Here is a 26,681-nt window from a genome sequence, read left to right as displayed (position 1 = left end):
TTAATCTATATAAAATGCTCAGAACTGTGCCTGGAACACAGTAAGCATCATATGTATGTAGTTTGCTATTATTAAGACTAAACCTACCTCAGCCACTTAGGAAAAACTCCCATCAATAAATAAAGGGTCATTACTATTAGTAGCAACAGTACTGCATGTAACACTAGAGGCCTATTCTCTATACGTATCTCCCAGGATTGTTAGATTTAAAAACAAGGCCCCTAATGTACATTTCTGCAAATGAATGGAGAGGTGGCAATACTCAAAGACTCAACTGCTCTTGCTTAATGGGAGGTGTTGATTTTTTTCAACACTTCAAGCAAAGATCTGTTGTAGCTTACCAAGCTTACCCCAATAAAAAAATTCTTCAAGAATTTTCCCCCTTTGGTCCTGAACTGCCCCTGAAGTTACCATGCAGGCCTCTTTCTCCACTTCTTTATTCCCTTAGCAATCTGGCTACTACTACAGTCTCATCTTAAAGATGTTTTGTCAAAAGTCACCAATGGGGAAAAAAAAAAGTCACCAATGACTCACAAACTGCAAGTTCAGATGACCTTTTCTCAATTCTTGTTGCACGGATCCTCCTGCTACAACTGATCCTAAGGACAATTCTTTTTACATCCTTCTCAACTTTTAGGACTTCATGCTTTCCTGATATCCCTAGTGCTATTCTGGCTCTCCCTCTGGGGACTGCCTTCTTCCTCTCACCCATTCACATCACATTTCCCAAGGCTCACCCTGGCCTTAAAGCTCTGTGAGGTTGCCCCATTCACATCCATTCCACCGGGATGACTCCCAGTCTGTGTCTTTAGACTCACACCTCCCATTGCCGAAATCTTCTAAGACCCAGACTTGTCTTCCCAAATACCTGCTGGAAATCCCTATCGATATACCTGGATTCCCCATCAGTACAAAGTCAACATGTCTAAAACCATGCTTGTCAGTGCTCTGCCTCTTGCTTCCCTCCATGGAACAGTACATATCACACACCATTAACAATTCCGCCGTTATCATATTCATTCACGTTTACAGATCTGGCATCATCTTTAGCTTTTCCCCTTTTCCTTTACCTCCTATATATGATCTCACACCAAGGTTTGGTTATTTCGTCTCGATAACAGTGCTCCCACTAATTCTACCATCTCGATTTCTACTACCACTGTCCTTAGTCAGGGCTTCAGTACCCTAAACCACTCTTTTGTAACAGCCTCCCTGACTTGCATTTCCAATCCATCCATTCTCTGCTGCTCGTGGGCCAATATTCTAGTAGAATAGCTTTGGTAAGAAACCATTCCATCCAGGGGCACCTGGGTGGCTCCATCAGTTAAGCGTCTGACTCTTGATTTCAGCTCAGGTCATGATCTCAGGATTCTGAGATCAAGCCCCACACTAGGCTCCGTGCTCAGCAGGGTCTGCTTGAGATTCCTTCCCTCTCCTTCCGCCCCTCGCCCTACTCACACATGCTTGTGCATGCACACTCCCCAAGAACATAAATAAATAAATCTTAAAAAAATAAAAGGAAACAAACCATTCCATCCACTGAAACTGCTACCTACAACTCACAACACAGACTATTTTAGCTTCATTAAGGTTGTACTTAATCTAACCCCAATCCACCTTCCACTTCTCTTCCTCAGCCACCCTCTCTGTTCCAGTCTAATAAAGCCATTATAATGCTGTCATTTCTCATAGCAACACATCTCTTCGCATGGTTCCCTCTATTCTTTACACATTAACCACTAGCTCCTGCATAAAGTCCTCTAAACTATCTAGACAGAAGTAACCCTGAATCTCTTTTCAGTTTCTCAACATCCTTTACTGGTTCTGCTGATTTCTCCTGGGCTTTCTTCTTCTTCATAAATAGAAATTGCATCTTGCCTAGCTTTCCTCTACTAGATCATAAACCACCTTGGAATAGTACATATCTTATGTACTTTTGCATTCTCCATAAGAGCTAGCTCACATCACTAATAAATGCTTGTTAATAGAGATTTTAGGAAAAAAGAAAAAAACAAGATATAGCAGTTTCATAAGAGCAGAACCACTGACCACGTGGGAGTATAAATGTTTTACCTGAACTAAAAAAAAAAAAAAAAAAAATTGTTTTTAATAGTTACTTCCTAAAGTACAAAATTAGAATGGCAATGGCATGAGGATCCAACTCTTTAACAACCATACCAAGTGATTCAGGCTGTAGTTGCCACAAACCCGATAAACCTTCAGTATTTCCAAGGGGATTACAGAAATAACACAATAAATATTAAAAAGAACAAACTACTGATACGTGCAACAATCTGCATGGATCTCAACGTCATTATGCAAAGTAAAAGAGGCCATGCACAGAAGACTACATACTACATAAATCCATGTATATGAAATTCTAGAAAAGGCAAAACAGATGAGTAGTCGCCAGAGGCTAGGGATGGCAGGGGAGTGTGGGAAAACCTACAGCAAAGGAGCATATGGAACTTTCTGGAGTGATGTAAACACTCTGTCACAACTGTGGCAAGAGTTACACCAGGGCATATATATGTCAACATATATTCAATACACACCTAAATTGGTGAATTTTATTGTGTAAATAATGCCTCAAGAGAGCCAATCCTTGGTGGAAAAACCACCAACTGAGCTGCTAAGCGCCCCCCACCACCCCACCACAGTATGTGCACTAAGGCATCAACAAGAGCTGTCTCTGAGCGGCAGAATCACAGGCTGATTTTGTTAATATTTTGCTCCCTTTTCCTCATTTTCTATAGTGAACAAGAATTACTTTTATAACCAGGCAAACAACAGAACCACAAACAAACCAGGAACCCCACTTTATACGATAAATAAAACCCATGAAACTGTAATATCAGGTATTATAGAAAACCACTTATCAGCATTTTTACATGAGTGTAAAGTATCAAAAGTGGGAAAAAAAAAAAAAAAAGAGAGAGAGATCCTGAGGCGCCTAGGTGGCTCAGTCGTTAAGCATTAACCAAAGGCAGACGCCTTTGGCTCAGGTCATGATCCCAAGGTTCTGGGATCGAGCCCCACATCGGGCTCCCTGCTCAGCAGGAAGCCTGCTTCTCCCTCTCCCACTCCCCCTGCTTGTGTTCCCTCTCTCGCTGTGTCTCTCTGTCAAATAAATAAAATCTTAAAAAAAAAAAAAAAAAGATCCGGAGGTAACTTCCAAGTCAAAAATTAAGTTATATTCAATATATCTCAAGTGATGAGTATATATTATTATAGATCATCCCTTCTGAAAAGTAACATCTCATGTCTGGCAAACAAGTCCATTAAGCCAAAAGTTGTATTTACCAGACTATTCTGTTCTTTAATTATGTCAAAGCACATGAGATGATCAAAGCATACATCCCATTCATTTTTTTTTTAATTTTATTTATTTATTTCAGAGAGAGAGAGACAATGAGAGATGGAAAGCACGAGAGGGGAGAGGGTCAGAGGGAGAAGCAGACTCCCCGCCGAGCAGGGAGCCCGATGCGGGACTCGATCCCGGGACTCCAGGATCATGACCTGAGCCGAAGGCAGTCGCTTAACCAACTGGGCCACCCAGGCGCCCCCATTCATTCTTTTATCTAAAATTTTATACCTTTGAGAGAGTCAATAGGTTCATGATTAAATAAGATATCTAATCATTCAACTCACTTAGAGTCCTCCTTTTCATCTTTTTCTTCTTCATCTTTCTTTTCCTCTTCTTTTTTTTCTGTTTTTTCTGCTTTATCTTCTTCTTTTTCTTCTACTTTTTCTTCTTGTGAGGGTCGGGCAATTTGCTGCTAGAATGAACCATCATTCGTCAAATTCAACGTTAAAAGAAACAGCTCCTCAAACTGTGATGACAAATTACAATAAATACCTTTGCAAAAAAAATTAATACACAATTACCTTATTGATCACTTGCAATGTAATTAGGGGTAATGTATTAAAAATTAGTCTAATACTCTTTAATATATTCCATAGGTATTGTTTAAAGGTACGCGTGGAATGCTCCTAGGGTCTGGACCCATCAGAGAGGTCAAAGTGTTAAGATTCCACTTAGAAATCTGAACTCTGAGTTGGTTCTCTCTGTTTCTGTAACTCCCACATCTAATCTGTCACTCAAGCACTTCAATTCTACCTCAAAATTTGATAACGTATAATTTACCCCTAGTTTTAGATACCTAATATGCTTCCAACTTTTTCATCACTATGGACGGATACTACAAGAAACACTTTTATGCTTTTACTCTTCTGCAGGAACATTCATGTAATGGACTAGTAGACAACTATGGTCATCATCAAGACTAAAGTAATCTGGAAAAATAGTAAGGAGATAATAGAGTAAAAAGAAGTAAAACACTCAAATATTTCTAAGCTATGATTACAACTCTATAATTAAAAATATGAACAAAGACAAGAGAATACGATTATGGACCCTTTTATCTTTGCTAAAATTGTGATTCTAAAAGAAAAGTGAAATTAAGTTTGTGTTAGTATTATTTTTATTTAATGCAGAAATCAAGACCACCTAGCCTAAGTAGGATGGAACTGCCACTCGGCATTACAGGACACAGCCCCCCGTCTCATGTGTGCCTCTTCCAAGCCCCCACCCTTCCTACACTGGTTGCTGCTCTGGACTCACCTAAACAAACCCAGCATTTCACATCTTTGCCTGGAACACCCTATCTATCCCTCCTTGCCTAGTAAACTCCTACATATCCTCTGAAATTCAGTTCAAAAATCTACATCCTGTGAGGCATTCCTTGATTTCCACAGAGAAGCTCCAGGTTCTGTCTCCCTACCTTGTCACCTGCACGGGCCACATCTGCTTGTGGCACTTACCACGGGGTGGCGCGTACCTGGTTATCAGGGTCTGTCTGGCTCCCTGCGTTACAATCTCCTCAAGGACAAGGACCCAGTCTTAATCATCTAAGTATCCCAAGTTCCTAGGAGACATCTAGACCTTAGAAGCCTCCGCATGAGCCGGATACAGCCAGAACCAAGTTCCTTTATTCTGCTTATCTGAAAAGTTTTGTCCTCTCACCTCAATCTCTCATCCAGGCCAATGTCAATCTTGTCTCCTAATAACTGCCTGTCCTCTTATGTGTTCTGTCACCAGACAACATGAAGCACTCATTAATTTGACATAAAATTTCCCTTAATTCTTAATACCATCTCAAAGTCTTCACCTACTTGCTAAATCTGGCTTTTTTCTTAAGATAACAAAGACCTTACTGGCCTCTCCAAGAGGTCCTATATTATGCTTTCTTAAAATCCACAAGGAAATAAAAAAGAATCTGTATCCTTCTTGCCCCCAACTGCCACTTCCAGAATATTGCTGAACTGCAGTATTTTTAAAAATATTTCCTTTTTTCAAATTTCACAAAATCTACCTATGATGCCTTTTTTTCCCCCCCTCTTCTGGTGTCATGGATTGACTTCTCAGATACTCCTAAGAACAAATAAATGATTTTATCACATGGCTCATTATGCCTTGCCATTATTCTTCCAACTTTAAAATGTGTATCAATGCCTTTTCTATCAACATAATATCCTACAATTGGAACAGTTTGAGGTCATGCTCATGAAACTCCCCTAAGGTGAAGTCACAATTGCCATCACTGGGAGGCATTGCTCTACCTCCAAGATCTTGAAATCAGAAAATCTCCTGTACAACAACCACTCATGCCCCAATTACCCAACATTTTCATTGTTGTTGGTCCTGCTATTTGTCCCCATCATGATTCTTGGTCCCTTTATTCTATGAAATTTCACAGTCCATCAGGAAAAGCTGTATCTACTCTTCCACTTTGACCCCTCACTAAATCGTGTCAATAACATGGTTCCCTCACTTGCTTTACCTGACTTCCCCAATTTCTCACCCTGGTAATTGCCAGTTTCCTTTTGAGTATTTATTATTACTAGACAAAAAATAAAAAATCAGGAAGACTTTTACATGTACACTTTCCAACCATGACTCGGTCTGCTTTACAACTGAGGTGTTTTACTCACCTTTGACTGACTCCCTAGGACACCACAGTGGTCCCAAGACTGGTTTCAAATGCTAATATCCTCAAACCATCCACTTGCTACAAATGTAGCATCCATTAGTCATTCTGCACAAGCAAGATGGCATACTAACGATAAACTCTGCCCTTTGCCTAGCAAGTAGGCTGTAAAACCCAGAAAATGGTTTATAGCCCTAAGTGACAGGGAGGTATCAACTTGGCAGAAGAGAAGTTAAGAGTTTCACTGTTCTCTTGGACTTAGATGACACATATAACTTGTTTCCCTGACACTTTTCTATTTCTAATGCCAACCAGTGTTCTGAAGAAACTAAGCAATCCCACACATTTCCGGCTGTCTGAAATCCAGCCAACAGCTGACTTTACTCCCCCTTCCCTAGTGCCAGGGACTGAGAAGCGAGGTAGCACCTGCTTCAACCAGGCAATGGGAAGGTGAGGGCAGGATGTCTTTGGAAGCACAAGCCCCAATTCTGCAGAAGGTGTGGACACGATCCCAAGAAACTGGCAGGGTTGCTAGATAGTCTCTAGAAGTGTGTGACAGCTGCAGAGCACACCCCCCCCCCCCGCCCCCGTCAAAGCAGTATCCACACTGACCAGGCAGCAGTGGGTGGGGAGGGAGAGCCAGGCAGGCCAGAGGGTGCAACCAGCATCTACCTTCGGGTGATGTGCATGGAGAGCCATTGTAACGCCTGCCACGGGCAGTAAAGAGCGTAAGGAATAACCTCCAATGTTCCCAAAAAGTGATCACCAACTGCTTGTTTCAGGCAAATCTGTAAAGGGAAGTGCCAATCCCCACGGTCTGGGATGGAGGTTTTAAGTTACAGCCCTCACACCCTTCAGTAGGTTGGCTGGAATAGAAGTCCGCAGTTTCAAAAGGAAGGTCATCCAAAGGTCCCCTAATAGACAGAGGCACCCCAACAGCTTCCTGTCCAGGTTTCTCCCTCCTTAAGCCTAGTACTTCTTAGTCAATTAAAAAAAGTTTCATTCTGGGGCGCCTGGGTGGCTCAGTTGTTAAGTGTCTGCCTTCGGCTCAGGTCATGGTCCCAGGGTCCTGGGATCGAGCCCCGCATCGGGCTCCCTGCTCGGCGGGAAGCCTGCTTCTCCCTCCCCCACTCCCCCTGCTTGTGTTCCCTCTCTCACTGTGTCTCTCCTCTGTCAAATAAATAAATACAATCTTCAAAAAAAAAAAAAAAGTTTCATTCTGTTAGGGAGGATCTTATAAAACACGTCTGCCGAACAACAAACTATGCACTATAAAAGTGAGACTACATTAGAAAAGAAAATAAAAATGCAAATGAAAAAAAATGAAACGTTTTATGTATTTTCTTTTTTTTTTTTTTTTAAGATTCTTATTTATTTATTTGACACAGAGAGAGCACAAGCAGGGGGAGCGGCAGGCAGAGGGAGAAGCAGGCTCTGGCTAAGCAGGGAGCCCAATGCGGGACTCCATCCCAGGACCCTGGGATCATGACCCCAGCTGAAGGCAGATGCCCAACCAACTGAACCACCCAGGCACCCCGTTTTATGTATTTTGTAACAATAAATGAAGAACAAGGAAATTTCAACAGAGTCCTCTATAGCAAGATCCAAAGACAGTTTATGCTGAGATTTATTTCTACTATATCTGACCGAATATCTAACACTTATATATACTCTATATGTATTTGTTAACATGCTCGAGTCTTTAGAAAACAGATAAATGAATTCCCACTCAGTAGATGATGAAGTTGCCAAGAAATAAAATGACTAAATTTAAGAGCAAGCATCTAGTGAACTAAAAACATACAAGAGACAAAAAGAATGAGGTCCTACTTTAGCCACTGAGTTGTCTGTTTTTAAAGGTTTTATTTATTTATTTGACAGAGAGAGAGAACACAAGTGGGAGGGGGGGCGGCAGAGGGAGAAGCAGGCTCCCGATGGAGCAGGGAGCCTAATGCAGGGCTCGATCCCAGGACCCCGGGATCATGACCTGAACTGAAAGCAGACCCCTTAAGTGGCTAAGCCACCCACGTGCCCCTAGCCATTGAGTTTTTTAAATATCTCAGGCAGTAAACAGAAAATATCCTATCAAAACATATTTAAGAACTAATGCCTTTAAACGAACTGAATCTGAGACTAGTTTCCTGAAGAGTAAAAACTGTCAATCACAACACACCATCGTGAAGGCGACAAAGGCAACAGTTCTACCATTTATTGGGCGCGCCTTTTGTCCCAGATACGACACTCCAGGGACTTCACACACACAAGCAGTTCTCATGTTAACCCTGCAAGGTAATATTACTGCTTCCATGCTCACAGATGTGGAAACCAAGGCTCAGCAAGTGAAGGGACACATCTAGGCTTACATGGATACAGAGAGGCAGAGCATTTTTGGGTCTAAAGCTCTGTTATAACCAACTTTTTAAACCTGCCTGAAACAGTCTGTCTATTGTCTAACAATTCAGTCAGAAACTTTCCCAACTTCAAACATTACTACATTTATCTAAGTATATGCTTTCTCAATACCTCTGGGGAATAAAAAACATGCTGACATATTTAAAGAGGAAGATGTTGTCAGAATGAAGGAAGAGTACAAATTCTTGTGAAAGGGAATCAAGTATTTGGAAATGAAGAACGTGGCTTCTAAACAATGACTTGCTTTATTGTAGGTCACTAGCAGGTACCACAGTCCACATTTATTCTAGCTGCATAGTGACAGACTTATTAGATGGGAATTTATGCTGGAAGGTAAGAATTTACCTCTAACAAAGATGTTACACAGAGAATCAAATTACTACTTGGCATGTTACTTATAATTCTAGATCCCACACAGTAACACTGAGGAGTGGCTTTTGGCTTCTCCTCTTTGAAATATATTCATTGCTTTAACTAAAACTTATAAAGAACCACACTCACTCTCGTCATGGGATGCTAGTAAGTCGAACTGTTTTCAACATTATCTAACAGAATTTTGAGTTACTTTTGCCAACAATAATCTCTGAACACAAGTCTAACAAAAATATGATTATCTGTCTCACTTCCCTATGATTCTAAGGTTAAACTCCTTTTCAGAGAAAATAATATGCAAAGTTCCCTATAGCAATAGCAGGTTAAAAATCAAACCTCTCAAGCTTGGAATCTCTCTCCGCAAACAACACACACTATACGTTCATGTGCTGAAATAACAATGACTTCCTACGGGTAAGAGGTCGGGAGGGGAGGATGGGTGAAGCAATCAAATAAAAATGGAAAGGATCAGGCATAAACTTCAGCAGAACTCGCCAGAGTTTTGAAATAAATGTGCCCTGATCGCTCTGGGATTACCTAAGGTAATTCCTCCTGATTCAAACTTGATTGGATAATAGAGCAGTAAAGTGATTTTCAAATTAGTTGGATCTCTATTATCTACCAGGGTAAAATCAAGACACACCAATTTAGAAATTCTTTACTTGTAACTAGTTCTTTAAAAAAAAAAAAATCTTTCTAAACTTTTTTCTATATAGCAAATTCTACATTCCCAACCCAGATCTGTTTCCTAAACTCCAGACTTCTACATCTAACTGCCCCCTTTACATCTCCACTTGGACATATGTATCTGAAATTCAGCATGTCCCAACTTTTTCCCCCAAATCTGCCACCCCCTCAGTCATGCCTACACAGTAAATGGCAATCCCATAAGCCAAAACTTGAGTTCTCTTTGATAACTGTCCTTGAATCCCCCACAATCAATCCATCAGCAAAACCTGTTGACCTTACCTTCAAAAATACATCCAGAAACGGACGGGTCCTCTGCACCATCCCCGCTAGAGTCTAGTCCAAGCCACTGGGAGGATTAACGTAACCTCCTAACTGGTCTCCCTTACAATCTAGTCTCAACAGAGCAGGCAGAATGATCCTGTCACAACGAAAATCTGATACTATTCTGCTCAAAAGTCCAGTGGCTCCTCCTCTGGTTTGGTATCAGTTCTAATGTCATTCAGTTCTATATAAATGAGCCCTTAAACCAACACCACCTAATTTCAGAAAACCCATCCACCTATTTTGACACAAACAGAATGAAGTACACAAGCAATTAAGAAACAGAGATAAGATTCTTCTGGTCTAAGACAGTGCAATATTTCCATCATTCAATCCCCTCCTCTCCCAAATTCCCAGTGAAACAATCAGAGAAATATACAACTAGAGAAAAAAATCTTCAAGGTAATAACTTAAAAGCTGCTGCGGGAAGGACTAGACTGATGGAAAGGCTGACCAACCCCAACCTGAGCCAACTTGGGGACAGACATACAAAGGTTCAGGTCAAGGTGACAGCACACAGGGACAATCTCAGTTCCGTTAAATGCACTCTGGGACGTGCTAGAGGTGTGAGCACGTAGAACAAGAATGTGCAGAAGAAAACTCGAATATGGCTGGAACTTAACAAGAACGAGTGTGCCACACAAAACAGTGAGATGGTGTACCAGATAACTTTAGGCTAGAAAACCAATGTTTCAGAGTAACAGAGACATTCTCTGTCACAGAATTTCCTGCTAGAGCTTTCTCCTCTATCATCACAAGCAACAGACTGCTAATCCTGCAAATGTAAGATATGACAAATATCAAATTATTCCCCCTTACATTACCGGGGACTGAAAATTTTAAACAATGTATAAATATAAAATATGTCATTTCTAAAAATTAAGTTCCATTAAAGTTATAAATACTAGTTTAATAAGGAACAAAAGCTATTGTTAAAAATCTGTAGCTGCAACTTGTTGAAAACGCAGATGTGCTCTAGCATCTCTAGCTAGAAGAGCTTGATTCCACTTTCTCCGTGGGAAGCCCCGGCACCTCCAATGGAACAGTGTTTGCCGCCTCACTGACATCTGATTTGCTCCCCGTCAGGCAGGAACTCCTCCCGGAGCTCCATAAGCATCCCTCGCTGTGTCTACAGTAGCAGCCCCATCACCGAATAAGTGCGCTCTTTTCCTCCCTCCTGATCCTCGTCAGCTCTCCGCCCATCTCTCTGTTCCCCTTGGTAAGCAAACCTTACAGACAAGGGCACGCCTGTACTACCGCCACTAGCGCACCTTCCACATCCACCTTCCACTCACTACGATCTTATTTCTGGCCCCCTAACCAATCCACTGAAAATGCACGCCTGGGGCACCTCAGCTTTCTCCACCTCTAGCAGCATTTCACGCGGCTGGCACATGAAACACTGCCTGCATTTTGACCAAGAAACACCGTTTCCGAAGAATACAGAATCACATCCTGTGAGGCAGTAGTATTCTGTAGGAAACAATGACCCCGGAAACACAAACAGGTCATGGCTACCCATAATGAAGCCCTGGGTCAGCGTGTATCCTGGTGAGCAGGGTGGCTAAGGAAAGAAAGGGTGGCTGTGCGGGGAAACCAGGAGAGATTTAGGAAGCCTGGTCGGCAGTGACCAGCTGTGCAAGTTCATGCATGCGATTCCAAATCCCAAGATGAATCTGGGCGCGGACAGCAACGGTGCTCACGTCGTCCCAGCAGCCACACTGGTAAAGCACACGTGAGCTGTGACAGCTGCTGATCGGTTATTGGGGGGGAAACAGTTTTTAATGTACTGAACTGCAACTGTGAAAACGTACGCTGCACTGTATTAAAAACTGTCTTTTAAGATCAAGGGCTTTTTCAGAGTAAAAACTAAACTCCAGAAATGAAGTTACTCTGAAACAAAATCAGGCCCCGGGAATTGGGTAAATCAGCCTTTACGCTCATTACCACACTACATTTCTCTATATTTCTCATGTGTTCTACCTGACCCCTCCTCAGACAAAAGGACTGTTAAGGCAGTGAATGAAATGAGGTGTCATGGGTCCCATTCTTCACGTTATCACTGTTAACGCTGACGGGCACAATTCAGATAACATGGAAGTACAAAACTTTTCTCATTGACTTTATCATACTATAAACTTATAGTACAATCACAACAGATGATGAACACATTAAATATATATTAATTTCAAAATAATAACATGTTCGTAACATCCTCATTATTTAATGAAATGTCAATCCCTAAAATACACATGATTAAATACAAGGCCGTGGTTATACCATTTTTTTCCCTCCATATCTCCACCCTGAAACATCTTCTACACAGTAATGAAACACACCTGGTTTCTTCCTCTGCGTTTTCCATAATTCCTTCTTACTAGGGCTTTATAATTCTCATTTTTCTTGGTTAAGTAGTAATATAAAACACAATCAGGAACACTCTATAAGGAAAAAAAATTATTTTTGAGGAGCCAAAGAAATAACATTTTTTAAAAATCAAGCAACACTTTCAAGGGAAATCTCTGGTATTCTCAAGGTACAAATTAAAGAGCAACACATGCCTAGCATTTTAAGGGACATCTAGGCTGTAAAAATATATACATTATATCGACTATTTTAATGGACAATTACAGTGATCTTAATCCAAGTTACGTAAAAGATACCAGGAACTATCAGAACATTCAATCACTTCCTTACTAAGCAGTAACTAAATTCTCTTTCTTGTTGCATATATGTAAATATCCAGAATGTCTTCTTTAAATATATTGCTTAAAAACACTACATCCAATCCATTGTGGGGAAAAAAAAAAAAATCAGGGAAAATCAGGACTCTGATATTTTAATCAGAAATTCAGTAAGGTTCAAAAAGCATTGTAATCTATGTGTTTTTAGGGAACTATAGTATCAAGTCATTTTTTGTTAACCATGAAAATTAGACTGTGTTCTGTGCTTATGATCTGTTACGTAATTATAAATTTCACTACATTAGTCACCTGAGAATCTTTCCTGTATCAAGCCCTCTATAAAAATCAGTTCTATTTAACTACCTGTGTATTAGAGCACAAAAACTTCAAAGTAGCGAACATCACAAACCCATAAACATTCTCAATGCAAACCATTTCTTACCTTCCTTTCCAAGTAGGATGCAATTAGTCCAAAGTTTTTTGGATGCTGGATAAACCTGAGTAAAAAAAGGGAAAACAAACACACAAACAAACACATACATACAAACATTTTAATGACTTAAAAAGGGGGGGGACCTTGGGAACAGAACTATTAGTACCGCCTACTTCCCAGTGACCCCTAACTGCCAACCTGAGAAACAACCACAGAATCGCTGGAGTCTTTTAAGGGCACAGATTCCTGGGCACCATCCACCAGGAACCGATGGGACTGGCCTATGGTAGAGCACAGAAACCTTTACTTTTAAAATGCACCCCCAGGTGAATGAGACACCACCCAAGTTTGGGTACCATGCTTAACATGACTCCGTAACCCCAGTTCTCATCTGTGACCGATCCTCCCATCTATAAGCTTATGGGAAGGTCATAGCAAATCTATAGTCTCTACCTTCCACAGTATCCATCCAAATGCCAAAAAGGGGCCAAGGTTTTGGGGAAATGGTTCAATTTACAAGTGAATGCCAAATACTTTTCATGAATTTATGTAAGCTTCTATAAGAAAATAATTTAAAGTTTAAATTACTTGTCCTTAAAGATCTCCTTCTCGTGGTCAGTCCAAACATTCATAAACTGCCTATCTTTATAAACCTTCATAGGGTCCTCCATGAGCCCATTCATGTTGATGAACTTGACCCGTCTCTGTTCTGCATCAAACATCATAGGCGGGATCACAGAGAGCTGCCGCATTTGTTTCTCATTATTCTGCAAAAGAAAATAAACACCATTTACGAAGAATAAAATTTAAAGAGGGCTATAGACCAGCTACCCTAATATATGCCAGAAGAACCACATGCGTAGTTTCATGTGTCAATAGCATGTGGTAACTACACATATATCTCATAAATATTCATTAAATGAATCATACAGAGGGTATACACATTATGTTTTTATATCCCACTCCTATAATTGGAGAAGAGTTCTTTACTTAAAAGAAATAGATACTTCAGATAGTAACATTTCAGACCTAAAGGACACGAAGAAATGCCAAGTTCACTGAAGTAATGATCTTATGAAACATTTAATTATATTAACACAGTCTCATTTTTAAAAGTCTTAACATCATTTTAGAGAATAAATCTTAATGTCATTTTGGAGACCAATGAATAGGGGAAAAAAAACAGGCACCAAAATCTTAAGGACAGTGATTTTAAGTTAAACTCACGTGTGAAATACTTTTTGCTAATCTTATGTAATCTTTCCACTGAAAATTGAAGACTATTATCCTTAAAATTTCAACTAAAACTTTGTTACATCTATACAGTTGGTTTTTCCCAAAGTTCAATTTAGTAAGTTCATGAGCACAAATTTCTATGAAAAAACTCACCAAAACTACAGGTATTGACCTCAACACAAAGCTAGGTTTTCTCCTAAAACGTTTCCCCATAGAAGTGGATACTGCCTTACAGTCAAGTCCTTACAAAGTGTCAAATTTTATGGGGTACTCTCAGTCAATCTGAACACCAAAGCATGATTTGAGGCAGACACATGAGCTTGAGTCACCTCAACTGGTCCTAGTTTTGGATGCTTACAGATGTGCCCTAATGGAATCAGTCAAAAAGCAAGCAAAAAAAATTAACACAGATTTAGTCATCACTGCAGGGATTACGAACACAAGTTTTTTTTTTTTATTATGTTACGTTAATCACCATACATTACATCATTAGTTTTTGATGTAGCGTTTCATGATTCATTGCTTGCGTGTAACACCCAGTGCTCCATGCAGAATGTGCCCTCTTTAATACCCATCACCAGGCTAACCCATCCCCCCCACCCCCTCCCCTCTAGAATCCTCAGTTTGTTTCTGAGAAGTTTTAAAATATATAGCATTTAGTAATTTCTTTGATCATTACTTAAGGAGACCACCACACGCAAATAAGCAAGACCTTCAGAATTCAGAGATGAGGTTTCCTGGTGTTGTGCTGTGTTTTGTTTTGTTTTTTAATTGAAGTATATAGTTGACACCAGAGATGAGGTTTTTATTTATTTTTTATTTTTTATTTTTTCAGAGATGAGGTTTTTAAAAAACAAGTATATAAAATCAAAACCAGAACTAAGTAAACAGGAGGTGGCTTTTGGACCAACCTTTAGAAATAGTTTGAACACAGCTCAGAAGACTCATGTTAGGGACTGGAATTTATTTTTATTCAGCATGGATTTATTGATGCCATATCATCTCTGTCTCCCAGGCTTCTGGGGCTAGAAAGCACACTTTGGGGAACCCACTAGCACCTCAGGTCCACCTCAGATGAAATCTCTCCGGTCAGTCTGCTCCTACACATCTCTGATTCAGGCTCTTGTTTTCATGTTAACAGCCTCCTCACATCTCTTTTAGGCCTCCCTGCTGCCAAAGCCATCCGTGTAAGATGCCAATCTGATCATGGGACTGCGTGGTGTAAAACCTTCAGTGGTTGGCCAGTCTTTGGAACAGTACAAACTCTATAAATGTTCCCTCGTTTATGCACAAAGAAGCCCTTAGTTCCTGGGGTATGAGGCTAAAATGCCTGAATAATCAATGAATTAAAAAACTAAGTCAATTAATTTCCTTACCTCCTGCTCAGAGAGCCCATCAATAATTTCAGAAATCTCATGCTCGCTCCTAGCAATGGTGGCTGAAAGACCAGCTCCCCTCTGCCCAACTCTAAATATAAGAAAGAAATTACAAATATATTTAAAGGCCATTTATAAAGAAGACACCAATTAAGTTACTTTTATATACATTACTCCTCTGAATGGGACTTTTTTAACCAACTAGAAGTCAGAAAACAAATGCTATTGAGCCACTACTTTTAAGTAATATGTCTGAAGATTAGAATTCTATAGAAGAATGATTAAAATGTTGAGATTAGGGGCTCCTGGGTGGCTCAGTCGTTAAGCATCTGCCTTCGGCTCAGGTCATGGTCCCAGGGTCCTGGGATAGAGCCCCACATCAGGTTCCCTGCTCCGCGGGAAGCCCGCTTCTTCCTCTCCCACTCCCCCTGCTTGTGTTCCCTCTCTCGCTGTCTCTCTCTCTGTCAAATAAATTAAAAAATCTTTTTAAAAAAATAAAAATAAAATGTTAAGATTAAAATTTAAAGGTTACATGTCCAAGTTCAAACGGTAGAACAACTTATGGGAAACTTCTGGAAAACCACAGGTATTGGTTGGAGACGTTTCCATTTCAAATAGCAGTCTTTGCCTTCCAGAGTAGAGGACAGCTGACTTAGAAAAATACATTAAATATTTTTTACAGAGGGGAAAAAAACAATAACCATCTCCCTCATAAGGACTTAATCATGATTAAAGAATTAAAGCTTACATATAATCTTACAAGAGATAGTGGAGAAGAAATCCAAAACTTTTACTTTTACAAAATACTTGCTCTCTAAAGTAAAACCAAATCAGAAACTACCAATATCAAAGAACTTCTTAATTAGCCATCTATTTAATACTGTTTAGTCGTGCTGGCAGGTAATGAAGAACTAAGAAATATTCCAGTCTATTCTTTTTAACTGTCATTTCTAAAGGAATAGGTATTTTCAAGAACAGAAGAATTAATTTCAAAATACTCATTTAAATTTAGATTGAACAGCATTAAGTATAAAAAATTAATATTAAATTCACCAAGACATAATCTTTGCTAGCTGATTGAAGTTTTATATTCAAAATGAAAGGTTCTTTATGAACTTTCTTAAGATCAGATTCAGGTAACCATTAACACCGTGAGAGAGCAGGAGTGGGACTCGAGAGGAAAGAACACAGCCATTAGCCATCAAACAACTTACCGCTGAAATCTTTCCTGTTGTTCTCTTTGTTTTCGAATTTCAGGAAACTGCTTTTCATAGTATTCCCTTGTTTTGCTTTCTTTAGCTTTCCTCCGGGGGTTATTTTCTATTCTGTCCACTTTTTTCTCCCATGCCTCCATGAGCTGATCATAACGTTGGCAGATTTTTTGTTCCTATTAAATACCCGCAGCAAATTAATAATTAAACTAAACTCTGTCATTCTGACAAACCTAACACTTTAAAGTAAACGTTACTTCTTAAGGCTAAGTCAGAAGTACATTTGGCCTAGGACTCAACTATGAATGAAAAGCTGTTCTTGATCTGAAAGACGAGAGAGAGAAAAGAGCTCTGTTTCCTACAAAGATCAGCATATAAAGCATATTTTGGCTAGATTTTTTTAGTTAACGTTAAGACTAACATAGATTAATTAATTAATGAGCTACTATTAGTAGCTGACCAGCTACTTTTATTATTTTCCTGATAAAAATATATGTCTTCATTGTCAAAAAAAAAAAAAAAAAAAATGGAGGGGCACCTGGGTGGCTCAGTCGGTTAAGCAGCTGCCTTCGGCTCAGGTCATGATCCCAGGGTGCTGGGATCGAGCCCGCACTGGGCTCCCCATTCAGTGGAGAGCCTGCTTCTCCCTCTCCCTCTGCCTGCCTCTCTGCCTGCTTGTACTCTATCTCTCTGTCAAATAAATAAATAAAATCTTTAAAAAAAAATGGAAATTAGTAATAGAGACATGTGAATAGTTCAAAATCCCAATCACCCAACAGCAAATATACTGACATTTTGGTGTTTTCCTAACAATCTGTCAGAGAAAACACTCATGCTTTAACCGTTCCTCTACTCCTGGAGTCTTTGATTACTTGAAGGTTTTTGTTATTATAAACAATGCTATCTAATAAACATTTTTGACAGTCTGGAAAAGGCAGAAATTGGTTGTACTTTATGATAAAAAGAAATGCAGTGAACTACACGAAACCAAGAATTAATCCTTTTAGAGACATTAGTAATGTATGATCTCATTTTTTAAACAGAGAGGCAAGAAGCCTCCATTATGAGCACTGAACTGTGAACGTGTCAACAACACAAAGACAGAAAAAGGTGTAGAAAGACTCATGAAAAGCCATTAACATTGGTCCCTTCAGGAAAGTGGCAACAGAGAGGAGAATATTGTCCTCCTCATGATCTGTGCCGCCCCCAGACACTTCCCAATCATTCTTTTCAACCCCCAGGTGTCGTCTGTGTCCTTCCCTTTCTCCATCTCTAGCTAGCTCCTCAGTCCAGGCCAACATCGCCCCTTACCTACATCAAAGTAAGAGCCTCCGAACTGTCTCCCAGGCCTTCTTAATGGTGGAGCCAGAAGCACATTCTTAAAGTACAAACCTGAGCGTCTCACTTCTCAGTTCAAACACTTGTAAGATGCCCCCGGGACCGAGCCCAAAGCCCTGTAGGCGGACCTCCTGGGTGCGGCCCGGCCCTCTAGCCTCAGCAGCCTCATTTCTGCTGCGCCCCCAGCAGACTGCCGCCCTCCCTCCACCTCCCAGACCTCATTTCAGCGGCCCCCTGTGCCCGCGCAGATTTCCAGAGCTTCTCGCTGTCCTGCACACTTCCCTTTATGATTCATCCACGGGGCATTAGCTGTCCCTCCTGTATGCTCCCGCAGTCGTCTGTACGTCCCTCCCTTCCCACAGTGTGATTATGATACTCTTAACTGCCTGCGACTCATCTGCCCCCAGTTACATTGTATGCTTCAAGGGTTAAAACCATATGGCTATCTTGCTCACCTCTGTGGAATAATACATGGACAGAGTAAACAGCCAATAAATATTTATTAAACAAATCAGTGAACACGTAAATGTTATAACTAAAGACTCTGTGAAGCATGAAAACAAAGTCTACACTTCTATGTTTGCATCACCAGACATTAAATGACCACAATTATAACAAAATTACTGGATAGGAAAAAAAAATGCTTTAGAAGTTTCTTATTTAATATTTGTATGTTTTTGGCAAAAACAAAAACAAAAAACATTAATTTAAAGATAGTATCTGAAGGACCAGACTGGCAAATTACATTGGAAGTTATGTATCAAGCAAAAGCCGCTGACTCTTGAGCTTTACAATTCATTTAACTGTCACGTCATTAAATAGAAGGTACACGGCTCATTTTTGATGTGAATTAAAGAACATCATTTATTTGGTAAGCAAATGACTTTAAACGAATCAACAGTCTGTCTAAATTTAGTCTGAACATATTGTGAAAAGAAGTATACTGGCATTTTATTTTCTGTAGCTTCATTTCCATGAACATTAGAACCACAAAACTTCTGGATGCAAGTCATATAATAAATATGAAAAAGAATCTGAATTTCAAAAAGCTGAACTTTAGCTGACCCGGTTCCTAATAAGAAAGAACAGTAATGTCTACTCAGCATGACTGTAACTTACCCACACTGGTCTGAGGGTTTAAGAGACTAAATGTTGATCATCCTATTTCTCTTTCATATTCTTTTTTAACTACTCACCATTTTCTTTATTATGGCTAGATGAAAATGCTATACACAGATGACCAAAGAAATTATTCTGATAATGATATTAAATGTCAATCACTGCTAGAATTGGATTTATATTTAAGTCATCTCTATAGTTACTTTCTAAATCGGCAGCCTTTTCTCAAACATAATCAAAAACCATTCTCACTAATAAAGGGAAAGTAAATGCCTAAATGAGCATGAATGGGAAAGTTGTACAAATTTCAGTTAAAGGATAGGACCTCACCCTTTGTTTTCTTGCATGATTTCTTCTTTTAAAAAATAAAATGAGTTTTTTCCTCATCACCTGGTTTCTAGAAGAGAAAAATATGGTTGTATGACATTAAGAAAAAGCACAATTTAATAATGCATTCACTTTTTTTCAGAGACACTGAAAAACAAGCAAAGATCACTTAAGAATATCTGATGTAATCAAAGTTAATCTTAATCTTTTTCACCCTGCAAAATAAGACTTTTGCAATAATTAGAACTAAAATTCCTTCCACTCTCCAGCAAGATTTTATACAAATAGTTCATTTTCAATTATTACATCCAAGTATAAGGCAAATTGTTTCAAGTTATAATTACACAGTCACTGATTCTTCTCAAGAACTCTGGTGATATAAACATCTCTGTGCATTCTTGGAGGCGGGGAGGTAGAAGAGAAGGAAAGGCTTTTAAAGTTACCTCCCTACCTCAGGTACGGTGCTGACCTCCCTTCTATGATGAGAACGTATACCAACAGAGAGAGAGGGGACTTCTGCTTTTACACAGAAGATTTCCTTCCATCACAGAAATGACACAAACCACTCTAAGAAGTCACGGAGGGCAATGTGACAAGACAGGAAGACTTCTCTTAGATCTTAATGAAACAGTTACACTTTTTAAATTTGAAGCATTGTGACCTTCAAAAACAATGACATGCAGGTTCAAATATAAATATTTATACCCCACCTACTTCCAGAAAGGATTTCAAGCTGATTATGCAAATATAAATACAAAGCCAAGGCAAGTAGAAGTAATTTTTTGGATTATCGGCCACTCAGGACTAACAGTGACACTGGCTCTGTGGGCAGTCAGGAGCTGGCTACATGGAAGAGTACCCAAGACATGAAAAGAATTATCAAAAGGTAGATTTGCTATTTCATACAAAGCAAATGACGGTGATGAGAAAAGAGCTACTACACGATGCATATGGATGCATGCAGCTGAGTAAATGGTTACTTCACAAGGTGACATACAGTGGAAGTGGTACCATATATTCAGTTTGCTCTAATTTTAATTATGTGTTACTCAAAAGCAAATGATAATCAATAAATATCATTTAAAATGTTTCCTAGGATTTAAGAAGTCAGCCAGTCAGTAAGCCATCCCAGAACAGTGTCCTAAGCACTGTAGTCGGGCAATGTAGACAGCATGAAATAAATCAGACAGAGCTGCTCTGCCGCTAATATTAGGGGTAAAAGAACACAAACATAACTGAAGCTTTGTGAGGGGAAAAAAAAATCATTAAAAGTAGCCAACTAGATTTTATCTGCTATTCTCCTTTTTAAAAATGCTAAAACAGCTAAACAGTTCCAGAACAAGGTATATTTTATGAGTTTTGTCTAAGCCTACTTCTAAGGGTTGTCAAGACCATAGTAGCATCTCACAGAAAAATTCTAAGTATAGGACTTTTATTATAAACCACTTACTTAACAAAAGTTAAAATTATTCAAATTTCTATTTTGTTCATGCATACTACCATGCAAATTATATTTGCCACCAATTCTGCAAAGTAGTCAACTATTGCACATATACTCAGTCAGAAATTTTTTAAAAGAAAAAAATATATCTGATATATAAGTAGCAATGTGCTCATTAGTAACTATACTAAATAATTAAAATGTTCTGATTATCCTTAATAAAACATAAAGTAGAAATATTACATTTTTGTTACAAACTATGAATAATTCACCTAAATTCTCTTAAAGTATGATAATTAAAAAAAAAAAAGATACCTATCTAGCCTCCTCTCTTACTTCAATCAGATCAAGAAATTAGATTTTCTTTTCACTTATTTTCTTATTCCAAAATCTGCATCCATAAAGGCCTGGTATCTAGGATGAGCAAGGCTAAGCAAACTACATTCTGGAGCAGTCTCCTCACCCACGTGAGGTGACTGAGCGCTTCCAAGGCACCAGGACATTAAATGGCAGAAGGGTCTACAAATACCGTCATTAGCAAGAGTCATGGAAGGGATTTCCCTAGAATAGGATTTTGAATAATGATAAAATGATCCGTGGCACTTCTACTTTGCAATGGCAGATGTGGCTTGGTGGGGGACGGTGTCATCACTAGTCTTAAATGAAAAAGCTTCATTATCTTACTTCATCATGCGCCTTGCAGGTACTCCACTGAAAAAAAGACAAAACAGGAGGCAAAAAATTCAAGCCTCAAGGTAAGCCATTTCAATGTTAAGTATTCACCTTTTTTACTAGCAGATCATAAAACCAGCTAGTTTTATGCAATAATTTATTTCATTTTTTTGGCCTCGGAAACTCAAAGCTGTTACCCCAACCCCCAAGAAGCCAGAGGAAGATAACATATAGTAAAACGACAGCAAATTACACAAATCTAAAACACACCTACACTATATTATAATAAAGTCAGCAGATAACATAAAAACGATCTCTTTATAGAATATATGGTCTTTAACTGAAGAACTCCAAAGATGATAAATACTTACGTCTTGATGTTCTCATGATACACCTTGGTATCCGATGGCTGGTTATAGAGTGGCTGTAAAATAAATCAAATATTTACATATACAACATTGTACACATGTCTATGAAAACACAAAGCAACAGTTTATATTTTCATGTAAACCTAGTATTCATGGATCTTCACAATACCTGCCCTACCAGAACCTCCAGACCTCCAGGTTCCCTGAATAATTCTCTTTACCCCATCTCCTATTAATGCCACTCCTGTAAAAATGTTTATAAATCCACCATATCCCGTAAGAAATACATTTATTCACGGATTTTTAATTTCAAAGGCAAAGGAAGAACATATGGTCCAAAGAGCTATTTCTGTTCTTACTTGTCCTGCTTCTACCTCGTATGAGTAAATGGCCTGCTCAGGCAAAAACACACTTCTGCAAAGGTAACCAAGTTTGTGCACCACGATTTTAAAGTTTACCACAAACATACAGACCAGATCTCATTCCAAAGTAGACAGATTGTATTCCATCTTATCCCAAGCAAAATGACTACCAAAAAAACAAAAACAAAAACAAAAAAACCAGCTTAGACATGAAAAAAGAAATTTCTTACTTACCAGTTCAACTTTTGGGCCAAGACCTTCAAATATTTTATGAGCTTCTTCTGCTTTTTTCTACAAAGACATTATTATATTGTATAATTAAAAATTATATTACCTAAGTGCAAAATCACTACCAATTTAATATTTACCTAAAACTACTCTATAGTAGAACTTTCCTTATTTCCAAATACTCCTGCCATATGATAAGTTGAAATACTCTCTTTTGTTTTCATAACCTCCTCACCACATTAAGTCAAAGCTTCACATTTGTACTGAAAGTAATAATAGGGGCGCCTGGGTGGTTCAGCTGGTTAAGCAGCTGTGTTTGGCTCAGGTCATGATCCTGGAGTCCTGGGATCAAGCCCCACATGAGGCTCCCTGCTCAGCAGGGAGTCTGCTTCTCCCTCTGCCCCTCACCCCACTCTTGTGCTCTCTCTCACTTCTCTCTCTCAAATAAGTAAATAAAATCTTAAAAAAAAAAAAAAGAAAGTAATAACTAAAGAACTGTGAAGTTCTTAACAGCAAACAGGTATCAAGATTCTAGGGAGAGGGAACACAGATTCACTATTAGAAATGAATCCCTCAACACTTCCAAGACATAATGTCTTTAGTAAAAATTTAAAAACATAAAATACCATAACGTTGCCAGTCTTTACTGTTGTAAGCCAAACTGATCTCTTGGAAGAAAAGCTTATAATGAGCCATGTTCTAGTTATAAGAAAACCTAGGTAATAACTGAACTGAGGAAACAGCTAGTTTGAATTTCTCAAGTGTTCAATAGTAAATAAATGCTGAATTAAATATTTTTTACAGTCCATTTTCAAAAGTAAATTAATCTAGACCAATGTGCTAACAGAAATCGTCCTTTAATAGACGAAATATAACAAATTTGAAGCTAAAGATGTTTAAACTGGAATTATAGGACTACCAAATGTGTCAGTGGTTCTCAAGTCCCTCTTCCTCTCAACACATTCCCGTTAGTAACAATGGTTCCCCGTCTGCTGGGCAGACGCCCACCTCAATGCATTTGCTGCTGGGAAACTCTCCAGGGCTTCTGATGTGACACACAAATGGGACTGGATATTAATCAGTATTCCCCGGGTGTAAAGAAAGATGTTCCTTTAAAATAAATATTCTCCTTTTCATCTATCAATCAAAATTAATCCATCAATATTTACTTAGTATGTACTGTGTGAAAAGAACTAGGAAGCATAAGAAGCACAAAATACTGTAAAGCACTTTCCAAACTCCAAGAAACTAAAAAGGTTGTTAAGATGAGAAATAAATATACGAAAAAAGTCAAATATAAAACTATAAAAATCCATTAAATTGGCAGAGCAGATCCTATTTCTATAGAGAATTTAAAGGCAGGATTTGTCAACCTTGGCACTATTACCATTTTGGCCCAGATATGTGTTCTAGGGACTGTCCTATGCATTGTGGGACATTTAGCAGTACCCCACTAGATGCCAGTAGCACTCCATCTGTCCTCCAAGTTACAACAATCAAAAAAAGTCTCCAGATGAGAACAAACAACCTAAGAAGTCTAAATGTAATGATCATAAAATTCAGATTAGCTACAGACATATATTAAATAACACATAAACAACATCATCATAGATAATAAATTTGGAAATATCTAGCACCTGCAACTAACTTCCACCAGACCCAACACTCACCAATTTTTTAATTTGCTTTCTTTTTTTTTTTTTTTGAGCAATCTCTACACAACCCTGAGATCAAGACCTGCACACTCCACGGACCAAGCCAGCCAGGCACCCTTACAAATAACCCTGAGAGACAAGGGAGTAAAATTATATCATGACAAATACTAGTATCCGAATATGTAAAGACACTTGCCTTTTCAGAGCTAATTTTTGAAGCTAGTATTTAAGATGTTTGCAGACCCCAAGATGTAAGTTGTGCAAACTTGTAATAAACATTTGACTTCATGTTGGCTTAACTGCTAAGAACACATTAACCTATCAAGTTTGGCCAACAAAAATTTTAATTTAAAACCCTCACATTGGGGCACCTGGGTGGCTCAGTTGGTAAGCATCTGCTTTCGGCTCAGGTTCATCATCCCGGGGTCCTGGGATCAAGCCCCACATCAGGCTCCCTGCTCTGCTGGGAGCCTGCTTCTCCCTCTCCCACTCCCCCTGCTTGTGTTCCCTCTCTCCCTGTGTCTCTCTCTCTAATACACAAAATAAAATCTTTAAAAAATAATAATAAAAAATAAAACCCTCACATTTCCATATTATAATTTTTATCCTAAGTCTATAGACAGAAGCACTTAATTCCTCAAACATGTTGATATGTTCTATGTGCCAGGCACTTACTAGACACTAAGAAAACAATAAGTAGGAGGAAAAGGGGTCTTGAAAAGCTTCATAGGGAAGATGACACGTGAGCAGGGCTGAAGTATAAGCACACTCAACAAACAGGAAAGAGGAGACACTGAAATGCCTGGAGGCAGGGGGACATCCAGGGATATCAGGGGAACATTCAAACCTATTCTGGTAGGATTGCCTTAAGAAAGGACAACTGGGCCAATGGCCAGGCAGGCAGGCCTGTAAGCGCTGAAAAAAAGTTAAAGCTATTCTGCAAAAAGTGGGAAATAATCAAAAAGTTCTATTTGGAGAATCACGTAAGGGGACTCAAATATGAAGGACCGGTTAGGGGCGCCTGGGTGGCTCGGTCGTTAAGCTTCTGCCTTCGGCTCAGGTCATGATCCCGGGTCCTGGGATGGAGCCCCGTATCGGGCTCCCCACTTGGCGGGAAGCCTGCTTCTCCCTCTCCCACTCCCCCTGCTTGTGATCCCTCTCTCACTGTGTCTCTCTCTGTCAAATAAATGAATAAAATCTTTAAAAAAAAAAAAAATATGAAGGACCGGTTAGAAAGAAAAAAGACTGAAGGAAGGACGCTCACTATTTGTGTGAGTGATGACGGCTCACATAAGCTATTGTCAAAGGAGGAAGAGAGAAGCAACTGACGAGACCACTATTTAGGAGGCAGGACTGATGCTCTTCTTTGATTAACTAACTCTAGAGCGTGGCAGAGAGGGAAACAGATTGCCCAGGACACTGGCCTAGGTGACTAGAGCTTGCTGGCACTTCGTACACTTTCTACTGTCAATCCCTTTCTTTCTTCTGTTGTCACTTTAACTTTCAAATCATGCAATCAAAAAATAAACAAGATATCTTTGAAAACCACACTCCACGCGCGCCCTTTTCTATATGTATTGGAATTCTGAAATTAGAGCATTTATAAATATTTTTGGAACTGACAACGGGGAAGGATAACAGCAAACTGAACTGTTAAAAATAGTCCAGAAGATGAGTCTGTTTAGAGACTAAGTGAATCTCAGTCTAAAGTTTAAATATGATGCAAGACAATTTTTCTCTCAGGAAGCCAACTTTAAAATTAACAGTCACTTTGAGGCAGCTTTCTTCCTCCCACTAACTCTCTAAAGAAACGAAAGATGCCTAATACAAGATAATGGCCCCTATCTCAGAAGCCACATTTGGCTTAATTCCCAACCATGTAGATGGCTGCCAAACAAGGAACAAGAGAGAAATGTCCTCTTGCCCTCACCCACGTCTCCTTTCCTCTGGTGCCGAAACAGGTAAGGTCATTCATTAAAGGAAGCTCGGACGGCCGTGAAGGCCTGACAGAAGGCAGCGCAGTGGGGCAGCAGTGAGACGGCCTGGGCCCTGGGCCCAGCGGCGCTCTCACGCGCCCCCGCCGTGAACCCCCACTGCAGACCTACAGCACTGCGGGTGACTCCGAGCAGGGCAACCAAAAAGAGGAGATGTGTACAAAGAGGATTTCTACAGTTACTGTGAGTTAAAAATAGTCTTCACTGTAAGTCTAATAAGTTTGGTTGTTCTTCTATTCTTCACAGAATGCATCACAAAATGGAATATATATATACTAAAGTGGAGAGGAGAGGTCTGAGAGGAGTGTTTAGTTTTGTTGCTGGGCCCCAAGAAATGTTTACTACACTAAGTAATGAAAACATATATCTACAAAAATTGAACACAAATTAAACTCTCCATCAGATCTTGTTCAATAGTTTTCAGTCCTCACATCCTAGTCAATCACAAATTC

General features: G+C 39.3%; 1 protein-coding gene across 20 annotated transcripts in view; it reads right to left on the bottom strand.

Moving 5' to 3' along the window:
• The window catches only part of NCOR1 (nuclear receptor corepressor 1), a 152,794-nt gene that overhangs the window by 67,680 nt on the left and 58,433 nt on the right, over positions 1-26,681 (bottom strand). For 10 of the 20 annotated variants that reach the window (XM_025863922.2, XM_073881764.1, XM_025863928.2 and 7 more), the window contains exons 7-16: positions 22,587-22,643; positions 21,994-22,046; positions 21,635-21,661; positions 19,513-19,579; positions 16,729-16,901; positions 15,515-15,605; positions 13,491-13,669; positions 12,912-12,966; positions 12,125-12,226; positions 3,652-3,779 (exon numbers count right to left, since the gene is read on the bottom strand). In XM_025863922.2, the coding sequence (XP_025719707.1) occupies positions 3,652-3,779; positions 12,125-12,226; positions 12,912-12,966; positions 13,491-13,669; positions 15,515-15,605; positions 16,729-16,901; positions 19,513-19,579; positions 21,635-21,661; positions 21,994-22,046; positions 22,587-22,643 (932 nt within the window). The remainder of the gene's footprint in view (positions 1-3,651; positions 3,780-12,124; positions 12,227-12,911; positions 12,967-13,490; positions 13,670-15,514; positions 15,606-16,728; positions 16,902-19,512; positions 19,580-21,634; positions 21,662-21,993; positions 22,047-22,586; positions 22,644-26,681) is intronic. The other 10 variants (XM_073881765.1, XM_073881769.1, XM_025863935.2 and 7 more) reach the window with 3 other exon arrangements.

The sequence above is a fragment of the Callorhinus ursinus genome, unplaced genomic scaffold, assembly GCF_003265705.2.
Source record: "Callorhinus ursinus isolate GAN/ISIS: 27379988/994484 unplaced genomic scaffold, GSC_fseal_2.0 scaffold43, whole genome shotgun sequence".
Classification (NCBI taxonomy): Eukaryota; Metazoa; Chordata; class Mammalia; order Carnivora; family Otariidae; genus Callorhinus; species Callorhinus ursinus.
Note: the sequence above shows the minus strand (reverse complement) of the source record. Positions and strands in the feature narration are given on the sequence as shown.